Source organism: Coregonus clupeaformis, chromosome 15, assembly GCF_020615455.1.
Source record: "Coregonus clupeaformis isolate EN_2021a chromosome 15, ASM2061545v1, whole genome shotgun sequence".
Lineage (NCBI taxonomy): Eukaryota > Metazoa > Chordata > Actinopteri > Salmoniformes > Salmonidae > Coregonus > Coregonus clupeaformis.
This window is the reverse complement of record NC_059206.1, coordinates 38,325,556-38,341,607: the sequence shown is the minus strand read 5'-3', so window position 1 is coordinate 38,341,607 and position 16,052 is coordinate 38,325,556. Positions and strand designations below refer to the sequence as shown.

The window sequence follows — 16,052 nt, the reverse complement described above, 5'->3', positions numbered from 1 at the left end:
CATGCTGTCTGTTTAAACTACTAGCACAGCTCGGACACCCATGCATACCCCACAAGACATGCCACCAGAGGTCTCTTAATATAATAATAATATATCCCTGCCTTGGCAGCAGCTAATGGGGATCCCTAATAAAATACAAAAAATACAAATGAGGGTTTGGAACTTTAAAGCCAATTATCTCAGAATAATTTTAGCATATAGAATCTTATAGGCCCAAGCTCTCGAAATATAAAAGCTGAGCTATGCTGGGCTTGGTTAAAACCCTGGATGGGAGACTAAATGATCAGCTGTAGATCCTCTCCAGTAGGAGGTGCTGCCCAGCCTATTGATTAAGAAAAAAATATGGATATAATGTTGAATTTATGACGTTGTTTCAAAGGTACAAATTCAACACATTTTATAAAAGGTTTGTCTATGTTGGATATTGGTTACAATGATGACATAATCCTGAGGTTGAAATTTCATCTTGAAAAAAAAAGTTGATGACTTTTTTCAAATCCAATGTATTTTCCATGTAGATTCCACGTCAGAATACATTGACAAATTACGTTGAAACAACTCTGATTCAACCAGTTTGTGCCCAGTGGGCTCCTTTGTACAGTAGCTGTGTGTTTCCCTACTGACCTCCCCAGCAGTTGGTTCAGTCCATATTAAAGGAACTACATCTCAATCTGCAGTTAGTTGATAATCTCCCCCTTCACTGACTTCCTCATTAGCTTGTTCTCTCCCTAGCTTCCTAGCTCTCTCTCTCTTCCCCTCGATTACACAATCTCTCCTTGATGAAGCAGGGCGTAAAATTTTAATGCAAAGGGATCAGCCGCGGATCGAACACACAACACAACAATAATTAATCCTTACAGCAGCACACTGCCCGCAAACCCTCCCCCTCCCTCTCCTCCTCTCTCTCGCCCTCCCTCACTCTCCCTCTTTTCCCAGAATGCACTAGTGTCGGAGCAAGCTAAGCTGCGCTATAAAAAGGAGGAGGAGGGAGAGGGAGGGCCGCCGTGCAGCAGGGACACTGCTCAGACACACACAGGATACAGGGACAGTCACACTGGTGGACAGAGCCGCACCGTTACAGAGAGGTCAGTACAGACAGCCACACAATGGAAGCCGCGCAGAGGAAGAGAGAGCATAAGAAGTGTGGCTTGGGGGCTAATTGTGCTGCAGGAACACAGAGAGAGGCTTGTGAGGGAATAGTTGGCAGGGCTGCTTGACAGGCTGGAGAGAGAGAGAAAGAGAGAGGCACTGTGCAGTGGCGCCTGACGTTAGCTGTAACTGCTTCTCTGATGCAATGCATTTAGAGGCTATGGAAGGCTGACAGCCAAAGGAAGCGTGTGTCATTCTATGTGCCATCCACCATGGCTGTGAATGGCCTAGACCATTGCACAGTATTTATAAATCTCAGTGACTGACAAGAGCATGCCTAGGCTGCATGCACAGAAGGAGATAAAAAGAACAGGCTTGGCTGTATTTTGTGTCATTCATCTTTCATGATCCATAGCAGAAACAAGATTTGATTGAGCTGTCATGAAGTTCATCTGGAATTTCCTACATGCTCGTCCTGTTGCTCCTTCCCACCCACCGGCTGTCATGTTATTTTTGCATTCAGACATAGGCTTACTTTATTTGCAGTATGCCTCTATTTAAAGCATGTTGCATTGACACGGGCTGCTGCATGCCTTTTCATGCTATTGATTCTTCTCAGTTAATGGTGCAGGTCCAAAACAGCGAAGCCCTACAGCCTGGAACTCACACACACACACACACACACACACACACACACACACACACACACACACACACACACACCCACAAAGCTACAGTAGACCTCTCTCTCTCTCTCTCTCTCTCTCTCTCTCTCCCCCTCTCCCTTTCCCTCTCCCTCTCAAGACTACAGAATATCATAACTCAGACTGGGCTGATGATGTCAAAGAGTTCCACTGCTTTCCCTTAACGGGATATCACCACTATTAAAGGAGCAGTACCACAGGAGTACCACATACAATACAGTACATCACTTGCTTTGCATAACAGCGAGATGGGGAACACTGCAGTTGTAATGACGGATTATGTGCTTATTGCTAAATACTCTACGCTACACTTCCATTGCCTTTACTAGCTGCAAGTGCAATCCAGCCTTCCATGTGCTTTACACATGCTTATACATGGTTTCTGGGAATGGTTGACATGGTATCTGGGAACAACTGCAGGGGGGACTGACAGGGTATTTTTATTGCTGGGGAAAGAGAGAGGTGCATCGGATAGCCACAGGCTTGAGGTAGGGGCGAGTGGGTTCGCAGTTGCTTCTTGGTGCAGGTTTTACGCAAGTGGCTTACATGAGGAAACTGAATGGGTTGATTCTGACACATTCAAGTTGACCTTGGTGCTGAAACGTTACCGTGTCTGTTGAATCACGTTGTATTCATACATTGCTGGAAAGCAGTGCAATATTTTGTGTGTGTGCTTCTTTCGTGCGTTATTGATGTCCTGTATCATGAAGAAAGGAACGTGTTTTTGGATGGGAGCTAACAGACATTGAAACAGGCAACCCTGCCTCAATAATGACAGAATATAGGCCACAGAGATGGCATTGTCATCGGAACATAAAGTTCTATTTTACACAGCTAACATGTGTAAAAAATGGTTTTACAGTCAACGTAAAGGTCAATGTAAGTGGTCAACATAGTGCAGTGTAACACAATATAGCACACATGTTACGCCTCATGTAAAATCAATCATACTTCATAACGGTAACCCCAGCTGCCTTGGAAGTGCCTGGTCCTCCCCTGATTGGAGGCGGTGAGTGTTTGGCATTCCAAGTAGGCTGGAGACCCTGATGAGGGCACCATAATAGGCCAGGATGGGAGTCCCAAAAGGGCACAGCACTGACTCAGATGCCTGGGTGACATTTACAAAGACCACAGGGTCAACAGCCCCTACATAAAACCTGCCACCCTGGACCTGGACTACTGAGCTTGCAGAAAAAGGAAGATAGAGTAGGGTAACAGGATTGTGAAGACATTCAGTGAAACTCTACCACTTCTTACATTTCTCCTCTGTGAGTGGGGTGGAATAATTTTATCAAGCACACATACACCAGACAGTGTGCAAACAATATGGCCACTATATTGAAACACTTTTCCATGGGTGAAAATTCTACTTGAACCTGTCTGTGGAACAGGGCTGAGCTGCGACTGTTTTCTGGTGCATTATAAATAAATCACAAAGCAAATGAAAGGACATCTATGCTTAGTGCTACTAGTCACCTGCCTACCCATGTATTTGGCAGTGTCACTGCACAATTAATCACCGGATATTTTAAACCAGAAACACCTCCTAGTGTGTGTTGTTGGTAACCTGTAAGTTTATGTACTGAAAACTATTACCATGACACGGGCAGACATGCAACCATTATTCTATTCAGTCCTTAATTATCCTGAATATCCTGTTTTCTCCATGGAGTTCAACTCAGGATACTCAAACCCACAACAGGTAACCAAGTAACCAAATAAACCTTGATTATGTGGGTTTGAGTATTCTGAGTTGAACTCCATGGAGAAAACAGGATATTCATGTTCATTAGGGACTGAATAGAATAATGGTTGCATGTTTGACCGTGTCATGGTAAAAGTTTTCAGTGCATAAACCTACAGGTTATCTCCTTGAGGAAACCTACTGGACAAATACTAAACTAGCAACATTTTCCATAACCTGTAGGTGGGACTGAAGTCTGCTCAGATAGTTCAGCGCTTCTGCTCTTCTCTATAACCTGTAGGCAACACAATATGGTCTGTAATTGGCATGTAGGTTTCTCATTCATGGGTGGAATAAATTGGGATACGGGGGAAGGAAATGGGTGGGGTATATGCAAATGTAATACCGCAGTATTACTATTGTTACAAAACTGTAGTGTTTTTGCAGACACTGTAGTGTTTTTGCAGATAATACTTTGTTATTTACTATAGTATTCTACAGTGTACTACACAATTCTATAGTAAGTAAGGTCAGATCCTCATATCCCAAGACACACTGAAGTTTTCACTTATCCCTCAACAACTGATTGAAGAACACCCTCCCTACCACCACCTTTGTTTCAGCCAGTAATGACTGATTCATGGTCAGCTCGTGTCAGACTTTTTCACTTATCCCACAACAACTGATACAGGATCAGCTCTCCATATCTCCTCTCTTACCTTAGCTATGAAGAGACCAGGACCAGTTAAAACATGTCTCTCTACCTGTTTAACCAGTTGTTTCAGGCATATTCAAAATAACCACATGGCTTCAAATCAAATCAAATGTTATTTGTTACATGCTTCGTTAACAACAGGTGTAGACTAACAGTGAAATGTTTACCTACCGGACTTTTCCAACAATGCAAAGTTAAAGATAAAGATAGAAAAATATAATAAAATAATGGGTCACAAGATCCAGGCATGCAGCCACTTGAGGTGAGAGATTTGTTTACACATGCCATCCTGACACACCCAGAAATGATTCCCCTCCTCTGGCTCTTAGGAGGGCCTGAAGAGAGAGACAAAACGCACAGCGAACAGGAAGGCTGTCTTCTTATTTCGGAATATTTATTCATATTTACTGCAATCAGAAATATTCAGATTCCATTCCGTCATACAGTATTTGCACAGTGACACTGATGGTGCTATGCTCTGGTCTTGATTTTGTTTGGGGTGTAAAGGAACATCAGATTCAGCCATCATTTCTGGTTGAGGAGTGTAACCAGCTGCTGAGTGATCAGATACTGTAATGTTACTGTCATTTATTCTGTGCCAACTTCTGTGGCAGATGGTAATGCAGCTGTACTTTATACTGGAATCCTGAGTAACGCTTCTGACTTAACAATCCTCTGCCTGAGGGCTCTTGGTCTGGTATGGTTTTGTTAGTCTGTCAGATGTAGAGCTGTCAGTGCTACCCACAGCACTGAGATGTTGATGCATGTGTTGATGCTGCGTTCTAATGATTCCCTTCTGTGGACTGGGTTTATTATACCTAAGTCAAGTTACATTCAAATTACATAATATACAAATGGTAGTGTGTTTCAACTGCAAAATACTTGGTCATTCAGAGATGTATGGAGACCTTATATAGACAGGTGTGTGCCTTTCCAAATCATGTCCAATCAATTGAGTTTACCACAGTTGGACTCCAGTCAAGTTGTAGAAACATCTCAAGAATGATCAATGGAAACAGGATGTACCTGAGCTCAATTTCGAGTCTTATTGCAAAGGGTCTGAATACTTATGTAAATAAGGTATTTCTGTTTTTTTATTTTTAATACCTTTGCAAACATTTCTAAAAACCTTTTTTCGCTTTGTCATTATGGGGTATTGTGTGTAGATTGATGAGGAAAAACATTTATTTAATCAATTTTGAATAAGGCTGTAACGTAACAAAATGTGGAAAAAGTCAAGTGGTCTGAATACTTTCCAAATGCACTGTACATTACAAGAAAGTAGCAATTTCAGGCGGAAGTGGCTATTCTCACTTAAACATTTCCTCTTTTGCTTGGACATCAACTGTCTTAATGTCAAAACTGAGAAAGAGTATAGGCTTTACTACAATATAATGAATGTGAATGTATTCAGATTAGATTAGGTCATTCGCATACAGAGATAAGTAAGTATGCGAAGATAAACTACTGACCGATATTTCCATCTTTGGTTCTCTTTGAAATGCTATGGGTGACTATTTTGAATAGGAAATGAGACTGTAACCAAAATATTTACTAGCTCTGAATGTACAAGCTAACGTCTGTATTCTCTCTCTTCTAATTCAGTTAAAAGGAATAACCCTTACATAACAGATCACGATGGCAGGTAATTATGAAAAATTATATTATGTTGGTCCCCCTTTTACGTAAGACTGTTTTCATGGGAGAAGTGCTTGTGTGTCCTAAGTGTATGCTTAGGCTATTGTGACCTCTTCTGGTTGTTTTTGATGTTGCAACAGCTGAAAGGAACATACTGTACCTTCACGGTCAACACGACAGTCATGGGAAAATAGTTTATATGAGTTTGTAGCTATACATTCTATTTTTGTTTATTATTCGATGAGGGCACATTCAAAGTGAAATGGATTTCTTAGCTACTTCTTAGCTACTACTTATCAGTGACTGATACATGTATTCCATTGAGAGATAGATTGCACTGCTTGTGCTTGACTCTGATCCAATCCAGATGTAAAAATCTCAAAGACTACTAGAAGGTACTTTTGGATTCCCTAGTGACTCAAACACTGCATTTCCTCACGTGGAATCATGTAGACTAACTCAGACCATTATGCATAAACATCCCAAATTGCTACCAAATGTGTGTGACTACAGTGAATTTGGATAATTTACCTCAGAATTCTAGCTAGGGGCCATCTTCTATGTGGTCACAAAGCATTGTGGTTGGTTATAGTTGCCAAGGTAACTCCATTGTATATAAGTCCAAGTAGCCAGAGTAGAGCATGGCATGCTAGCTCCAGTGCAGTGCAGTGAGGTTCTGTGTCAAGATGGGTTGCTCAGCCAGCTGCTCTGGACGAATTGTCCGTTCTGAGGATGGTTTGTTACACTGCCAAATGTCTTTTAAATTGAACTTTGTTTACTCTTACTAAGCTGCAGGGTTAATCAGTAGCCTAATCATCTGAAGTTGTTTCTAGAACTACCAAGACTCACGTTGTTCTGTTGTCTCTGTTCCTTCTAGACAAAATCAAGGACGCCAAGATCATCTTTGTTGTGGGTGAGTGAAATAAATTTTGCCAATAATTGTGTGAAACCCCACACAAAATCAAAATCAACACCATCTACAGTTGAAGTCAGAAGTTTACGTACACTTAGGTTGGAGTCATTAAAACTTGTTTTTCAACCACTCCACACATTTCTTGTTAACAAACTATAGTTTTGGCAAGTCGGTTAGGACATCTACTTTGTGCATGACACAAGTAATTTTTCCAACAATTGTTTACAGACAGATTATTTCACTTATAATTCACTGTATCACAATTCCAGTGGGTCAGAAGTTTACATACACTAAGTTGACTGTGCCTTTTAAACAGCTTGGAAAATTCCAGAAAATTATGTCATGGCTTTGGAAGCTTCTAATAGGCAAATGGACATATTTTGAGTCAATTGGAGGTGTACCTGTGAACGTATTTCAAGTCCTACCTTCAAACTCAGTGCCTCTTTGCTTGACATCATGGGAAAATCTAAAGAAATCAGCCAAGACCTCAGAAAAACAATTGTAGACCTCCACAAGTCTGGTTCATCCTTGGGAGCAATTTCCAAACGCCTGAAGGTACCACGTTCATCTGTACAAACAATAGTACGCAAGTATAAACACCATGGGACCACGCAGCCATCATACCGCTCAGGAAGGAGACGCGTTCTGTCTCCTAGAGATTAACGTATTTTGGTGCGAAAAGTGCAAATCAATCCCAGAACAACAGCAAAGGACATGAAGATGCTGGAAGAAACAGGTACAAAAGTATCTACATCCACAGTAAAACAAGTCCTATATTGACATAACCTGAAAGGCCGCTCAGCAAAGAAGAAGCCACTGCTCCAAAACCGCCATAAAAAAGCCAGACTACGTTTTGCAACTGCACATGGGGACAAAGATCGTACATTTTGGAGAAATGTCCTCTGGTCTGATGAAACAAAAATAGAACTGTTTGGCCATAATGACCATCGTTATGTTTGGAGGAAAAACGGGGTTGCTTGTAAGCCGAGAACACCATCCCAACCGTGAAGCACGGGGGTGGCAGCATCATGCTGTGGGGGTGCTTTGCTGCAGGAGGGACCGGTGTACTTCACAAAATAGATGGCATAATGATGAAGGAAAATTATGTGGATATATTGAAGCAACATCTCAAGACATCAGTCAGGAAGTTAAAGCTTGGTGGCAAATGGGTCTTCCAAATGGACAATGACCCCAAGCATACTTCCAAAGTTGTGGCAAAATGGCTTAAGGACAACAAAGCCAAGGTATTGGAGTGGCCATCACAAAGCCCTGACCTCATTCCTATAGAAAATTTGTGGGCAGAAATGAAAAAACGTGTGCGAGCAAGGAGGCCAGCTAACCTGACTCAGTTACACCAGCTCTGTCAGGAGGAATGGGCCAGAATTCACCCAACTTATTGTGGGAAGCTTGTGGAAGGCTACCCGAAACGTTTGACCCAAGTGAAACAATTTAAAGGCAATGCTACCAAATACTAATTGAGTGTAAGTAAACTTCTGACCCACTGGGAATGTGATGAAAGAAATAAAATCTTAAATAAATCATTCTCTCTACTATTATTCTGACATTTCACATTCTTAAAATAAAGTGGTGATCCTAACTGACCGAAGACAGGGAGTTTTTACTCGGATAAAATGTCAGGAATTGTGAAAAACTGAGTTTAAATGTATTTGGCTAAGGTGTATGTAAACTTCCGACTTCAACTGTAAATGCCTGATATTAGATGTGAAGACAACACTTATTTTGAAAGAATGCCCAAAAGTATACAGTAAATATATACAACAGCCCTGTGTCATACACTTCCAACCACCACTAAGGTTATGGCTAGATGGGATTCACCTGTCCTTTTTGTATGTGTCTCCAAGGCGGGCCTGGCTCTGGCAAGGGCACCCAGTGTGAGAAGGTGGTGGCCAAGTATGGCTACACCCACCTGTCCTCCGGGGACCTGCTGCGTGCTGAGGTGGCATCCGGCTCAGAGAGGGGCAAGACCCTCCAGGCCATCATGCAGAAAGGAGAGCTCGTACCCCTGGTGAGTGGCTGCATGGGACAGCTTTTACAGTCATATCCAGAAAGCAGTTACTATGTAACAGCACGTCAATTAAATGTTGTTCTTACAGCAATTATAGTCTAACTACACAGATTTATGGTATAAGGTATAACCATTTGTGCTGAATTCCTTGCAATAAGTACCAATAAATCAGGTAAATACCAATTGTAATAGGGGTGTTATTGTGTTCATAAGTTACTTTGTCATTTTTCAACACAGAAGTAAAACTGTTCAAACATATTTCTATGAGGGTGAGTGTGTTTCATGTCAATAAATAGTACATGTGCTTCCCTCCTATAGGACACAGTCTTGGACATGATCAAGGATGCCATGATCGCTAAGGCTGACGTGTCCAAGGGCTTCCTCATTGATGGCTACCCCCGTGAGGTCAAACAGGGTGAGGAGTTCGAGAAGAAGGTAAGAGGAGACAGGAACATGGATTCACATTTAGAAAATCATTACTGTTCCCAGGCAGAGGCCAGTCTGAGGCCACCCCTCCCCCGTGCCTTCTCAAAAATGTGTTATGGGATTTATAGTAAAGACATGTAATTTAACTGTAAAAATGTATTACCTTTTAATGTGCCATGAACACAACTAGTCATGATGTTTTCATCTGATTGTCAAACAAATCACTTAAAAAAAATAGGTTACATTAGTACGTTCATCCAAAATAATTCCAGCATGCGAACAGTGCACTGTGCACCTGCCAACTGTCCTTCAATTCACAAGTGGCTCACCGGAGAAGGCATTCGAGCGAGTGAAACAGTGCCCCTCTGTCTTACTATATGTAGCCCATGTATCTGATGTTGTCTGGCCAAAAAGAGTATGACATGCCATATTATTTTGGGCCAGAGAGCATGAGATACGTGAGCTACACATACATGTCCTCTGCATCGACGACGATGGCAGTATTATCAGCAGCCCCTGTCTTTTTACCAAAGAAATGCATATTGTATCTCCCTAAGCTAACATATGGAATTGTTTTAAGATGGTCATACCAAGGATAATTTAGCTATTTGATTTTGAATTTTGAGACCCCTGTAGGTATAACTTTTTTTCATTACAAAATGATTTGATGAAATATCGAATTTGGCTTTACTGCTATTAGCCGATAAAAAACGCATTTAGTAACAAATTCATAAATGGAAAAACAGCCAAAAATCAATCAAAAGGAAGTATGTTTTGAAGTGTCTGTCCTATATCTGAGAGAAATAAGCTAAAAAAAGAAGAATAATTTATAATAGAATTACCCGTATACATTTGACGTGGAAATGCCGTATAAAATTCACTCCCATAACATTTTCAGCCCATTACCGGGTTACCTTCAAATGAGTCTTGTGAAACTTCAGAGAGCAAAACAGAGAACAGATGTTAGAGATGTTTTCATGAGAAGATCGATTTTCGGGATGTCTCCTCGTCTGACAAACACCACAGATGTTGAAGGCAAAAATTGGCGGATGCGGTGGATGAGATGCAGCCCATACAAAACAGATATCTCTAGCTTAAACAGACGGATTGTGATGGGGATTTTTTAAATTATTTATTTATTATGCCTCAAGCATTTAAATATATTTTTTTATACACATCTCATGAGGCCCCTTGATGACGTGAGGCCTGAGGCAATTGCCTCTTCTGCCTAATGGTGTCTGCCAGTGACTGTTTCATCGCTGGGCAATTCGGTTGCAGCACTATGAAAACACTTACATGGGTGATTCTACAGAAGTGGTGTACATTTCTGTCCCACCCCAAAATAACTATTTTAAAGAACAGTTATATACATCATGATATGTTTTAATTCAATCCAAGTCCATAACAAACATGTTTTAATTAATATAGTACAAAGTCATTGTTTATACACCTACAGTGGAGAAAAAAAGTATTTAGTCAGCCACCAACTGTGCAAGTTCTCCCACTTAAAAAGATGAGAGAGGCCTGTAATTTTCATCATAGGTACAGGTCAACTATGACAGACAAATTGAGATGTTTTAAAAAAGAAAATCACATTGTATGATTTTTTATGAATTTATTTGCAAATTATGGTGGAAAATAAGTATTTGGTCACCTACAAACAAGCAAGATTTCTGGCTCTCACAGACCTGTAACTTCTTCTTTAAGAGGCTCCTCTGTCCTCCACTCGTTACCTGTATTACTGGCACCTGTTTGAACTTGTTATCAGTATAGAAGACACCTGTCCACAACCTCAAACAGTCACACTCCAAACTCCACTATGGCCAAGACCAAAGAACTGTCAAAGGACACCTGAATCAAAATTGTAGACCTGCACCAGGCTGGGAAGACTGAATCTGCAATAGGTAAGCAGCTTGGTTTGAAGAAATCAACTGTGGGAGCAATTATTAGGAAATGGAAGATATACAAGACCACTGATAATCTCCCTCGATCTGGGGCTCCACGCAAGATCTCACCCCGTGGGGTCAAAATGATCACAAGAACGGTGAGCAAAAATCCCAGAACCACACAGGGGGACCTAGTGAATGACCTGCAGAGAGCTGGGACCAAAGTAACAAAGCCTACCATCAGTAACACACTACGCCACCAGGGACTCAAATCCTGCAGTGCCAGACGTGTCCCCCTGCTTAAGCCAGTACATGTCCAGGCCCGTCTGAAGTTTACTAGAGTGCATTTGGATGACCCAGAAGAGGATTGGGAGAATGTCATATGGTCAGATGAAACCAAAATATAACTTTTTGGTAAAAACTCAACTCGTCGTGTTTGGAGGACAAAGAATGCTGAGTTGCATCCAAAGAACACCATACCTACTGTGAAGCATGGGGGTGGCAACATCATGCTTTGGGGCTGTTTTTCTGCAAAGGGACCAGGACGACTGATCTGTGTAAAGGAAAGAATGAATGGGGCCATGTATCGTGAGATTTTGAGTGAAAACCTCCTTCCATCAGCAAGGGCATTGAAACGTGGCTGGGTCTTTCAGCATGACAATGATCCCAAACACACCGCCCGGGCAACGAAGGAGTGGCTTCGTAAGAAGCATTTCAAGGTCCTGGAGTGGCCTAGCCAGTCTCCAGATCTCAACCCCATAGAAACATCTTTGGAGGGAGTTGAAAGTCTGTGTTGCTCAGCGACAGCCCCAAAACATCACTGCTCTAGAGGAGATCTGCATGGAGGAATGGGCCAAAATACCAGCAACAGTGTGTGAAAACCTTGTGAAGACTTACAGAAAACGTTTGACCTGTGTCATTGCCAACAAAGGGTATATAACAAAGTATTGAGAAACTTTTGTTATTGACCAAATACTTATTTTCCACCATAATTTGCAAATAAATTCATAAAAAATCCTACAATGTGATTTTCTGAATATTTTTTTCTCATTTTGTCTGTCATAGTTGACGTGTACCTATGATGAAAATTACAGGCCTCTCTCATCTTTTTAAGTGGGAGAACTTGCACAATTGGTGGCTGACTAAATACTTTTTTCCCCCACTGTATTTCTATTGAGAGGTGGCTGTCCCAAACCCTGATTCCTAAACTTCATGTTTGAAAATAAAGCAATTCATGATTTTTTTATATTTTTGTACACTTATTTAAATAGAACATCTTGAGTTGTTATATTACTACATTGAAAGATACTGATCTAATTATTAGTTTTGTTTATTTTTAAATATCTTTCTCTGAAAAATGCTGTCCCCACTTTTGATGTCACTACATTCATTAAGACCTAAACCTGGAGTTGTACATAAAGGGTGTGACCATTGAAAAAGTTAAACTGCTAGGTATAACATTGGAGGGTCAGTTATCATGGTCAAGTCATATTGACAAAGTTGTTGTGAAGATGGGGAAGGGTATGTCTGTTATAAAAATCTGTTCTGCGTTTTTGACACAAACATCAACTGTACTAGTTGTTAAGGCTCTGGTCTTGTCCCATCTTGATTACTATCCGGTAATATGGTCAAGTGCAGCAAAGAAAGACCTAGCAAAGCTGCAGCTGGCTCAAAACAGAGCAGCACGCCTTGACCTTAATTGCACATACAGAACTAACATCAACAATATGCATGCCAGTCTTTCCTGGTTGAGGGTTGACGAGAGATTAACTTCTTCTCTTGTAGTTTTTATGATAAATATTACTGTGACGAAAATTCCAGATTGTCTGCAGAATCAAATAACATTCAGCTCAGACATCCATACATACCCCACAATACATGCCAACGGGGGTCTCTTCACAGTCCCCAAGTCCAAAACGAATTCACGGCAACGCACAGTTTTATATAGAGCCATGATCGCATGGAACTCCCTTCCCTAAAAAACGGATTAAAAGACATCTCATGGAACGGCGGGGACTGTAAAGGACACACACAGAAACACACCCACACACAGACACACTCTAACACATACATACTTTTTTAGTTGTATTGTTTGTGTAATTTTTTGTTGCATTGTTTGTATTTTGTTGTATTTTACATTTGTGTGACTCTCCTTGTCTGTCAGTGTATGTGTTTTGTAACTTGTCATGTTTTGTGCTTTTTTTGTGGACCCCAGGAAGAGTAGCTGCTGCTTCTGCAAAAGCTAATGGGGATCCAAATAAACAAACTACCGAATCACACACTTTAAAAGACTGTAGAATGAATGTGCCTTAAGCCATACCCCTACAAATATCACCAGGTGATGGGATTGCACCCCTCTCCACTATGGCCACATGGTGAGTAGTCTGTCTGCAAACATTTTGGAGAAAAAATGAGTGAGCAAGTTGGTAAATCTTAATGTATTTTTAAGAAGTGTTACTACCGAACATCCAATACATCAAGAAATATGTAAACTTATGGTTTTGGGACTAAAATATATGTTTGCTGGGATGTCCACATGAAAGATAGCCAGCCATATGTAAACAAAGCCGATTTTTTAGTCCAAAATGAGTCACAATTGTCCAAACCGAAACGGTCACAACCAAAACAATAGAGATAAATAGAGGTCTCATCTTTGTATCTGTGCCATTATGGAGTCTGTGACTGCACCGGCAGGGCCATTGAGACTATCTCCAATCTAAAGTTGCATGTGCCATGCTCTACCAACTGAGCTACAGAGGACCACCATGTGGGTAGTGGACAAGTGCACACTTCAGGAAAAAGTGTAGAATATTGAAATGTATCGCCAGCAGGGGGGGGGGGAGGGCTCCAATCCAATCCAATCCTATTTGGCCAAAACATAGACGTCTATAATGTGCTATACTGTACTGAACTGTACTCTACTGTGCTCTATTATACTGTACTGTAACCTACTCTACTATACTGTACCCTACTGTACTGTACTCTACTCAAGTTTACTCTACTTGAGTTTCTAACAATTGAAGAAAGGGCCTTGGACTCTTGATCTAGTGGTCTTGGTCTTGAGACCACTCAAGACCACATACATTAATTAGATCTTTAACTTGTCATGGTCTCAACTCACTGGGTCTGGGTCTTGGGACCAATGTCATAGCATAAATCTTGGTCTTGGCTCCTGGATATTACCTTAGTCTTTGATTTACAAACCATAGGCAACCCAATTTGAAAAAATACAATGCTCTCTGATCATTGGCTGATCACTCTCAAACCATAGGAATCCCCACTCAGTTGACTACTTTTAAATGGTGGAAGCCCTCAAGGGTAATGTCTATACCAAAACAAGTTACTTCCATCTAGAGTCCTCTACCTCTATGACTAATACTTGACACAGAAACGCCTGGTATTTTACCAAAATAAAGACATTTTACAGAGAACAATAGAGATGATATTTCTCTAAATAAAATGTAAAGGTTTTGAAAATCAGGCTAAATATCATGTTTTTACTATTTTGTTAATTTAGTATGCAAATACAATTTCGAAAATGAATCTGTAATTGAAGGTTAATCAAAAATGATCACTACTATGCATGGTTCTCCCTTTATAGAAACTTTTTCCACTATGTTTCAGTAGTGACAAATTTAGTGAGGTGGTAAGGAATTCAGGTAAATATTTCAGATATGCAATACAAACAAAGTGTGTGAATAGTATATATGTCTACCTGACATGTGTGCTGGAAGTTTGGGAGAAACAGGATACAAATGTGATTTTTTTCCCAACCCCCAATTTACACCAGTTCTGTAGAACAACCCATATATGCACTTATGAGGTGTCCTGTCCTTTCAAAAATCACCAATAGCTCAATATCCCTCAATTTCCCATAGTGTTTCTCTCAATAAATATTTTTCTTTGGCCCATCACCTCCCACTTAAGAGGACTATATAATTTAAAAAACCTTCTAACAGTTGTCTTCACCATTATGTTTGTCTTCTCACAGATAGGAGCCCCCTGCCTGCTGCTGTACATTGATGCCAAGGGTGAGACCATGGTCAAGAGGCTGATGAAGCGTGGTGAGACCAGTGGCCGAGCTGACGACAATGAGGAGACCATTAAGAAGCGCCTGGACCTGTACTACAAAGCCACCGAGCCAGTCATCGCCTTCTACTCCAGCCGCGGCATCGTCAGGAAGGTGAGACTGGAACTACAAGCTATAGGCTATTGTAATGAGATAAAAGATAGAGGAAGTTTGTCATGTATGAGAGTATGTCATAGCACAGTGGAATAAAAACATTTCAGTTTTATTTTTATTTTTAAATGGCACGTAAAAAATGACACATTGTGACAATACACTCAAGTGTCTCATCTCACATCTCTCTGAAAGCTATAACACTCTCTCACTCAGAAAATTCTCTTCACTTTACAACGGTGACGCCACCCTCATTGCAATCTCATTTCATGCCTCTCTTTCTCTCATTCTCCTCAGATTGACTCCGAACTGCCTGTGGATGAAGTCTTCGGACACGTTGCCAAAGCTATCGATGGCCTGAAGTAAAAAGCAAACATGCCTGGATATAAACGTTGTTTTTGATTCTTTTTTTCTAAATGTCTATCTTATGCCGAAAAAAGCAACAATCTGCTGAGCCACCTTGGTTATAATGAAAGGCCATTAAAGAACAGTGATGCCTTAATTCAACACTGTACTCCTCCTCCAGCAATAATCTCTTGTTACAGTTCACCAACCACAACAGACACCCATATACAGCCACATTTACAAGAATGTCATAACTTCCTGAGAGTCTACTGTTCACTTCCTGTTTGTCTGCCATGTCTTGTCCACACTTCCTGTACAGAATGTCTACGTGTGTATGTGTGTGTGTGTGTCTGTATGTGTGTGTGTGTCTGTGTGTGGTTTTCTAAAAACCATACATGTTCCTCTGTCTCATTAATACATCACCTTCAAACCCTGACCAAACAACT

General features: G+C 40.9%; 1 protein-coding gene across 1 annotated transcript; it reads left to right on the top strand.

Annotated features, from left to right (window-relative positions):
• The first annotated feature begins 978 nt into the window (after positions 1-978).
• LOC121582484 (adenylate kinase isoenzyme 1) lies at positions 979-15,768 on the top strand. Its single transcript, XM_041898303.1, has 7 exons — positions 979-1,085; positions 5,798-5,837; positions 6,708-6,743; positions 8,606-8,769; positions 9,088-9,204; positions 15,073-15,264; positions 15,559-15,768. The coding sequence occupies exons 2-7, from the start codon at positions 5,831-5,833 to the stop codon at positions 15,625-15,627; spliced, it is 585 nt and encodes a 194-aa protein (XP_041754237.1). The 5' UTR covers positions 979-1,085; positions 5,798-5,830; the 3' UTR covers positions 15,628-15,768.
• The last annotated feature ends 284 nt before the right edge of the window (positions 15,769-16,052 follow it).

Bases quoted from the DNA above. Each gene is read 5' to 3' on its own strand.
- LOC121582484 (XM_041898303.1), top strand. The intron at 6,744-8,605 runs GTGAGTGAAATA...TGTGTCTCCAAG, and splicing joins CAAGATCATCTTTGTTGTGG to GCGGGCCTGGCTCTGGCAAG. The intron at 15,265-15,558 runs GTGAGACTGGAA...CATTCTCCTCAG, and splicing joins GCCGCGGCATCGTCAGGAAG to ATTGACTCCGAACTGCCTGT.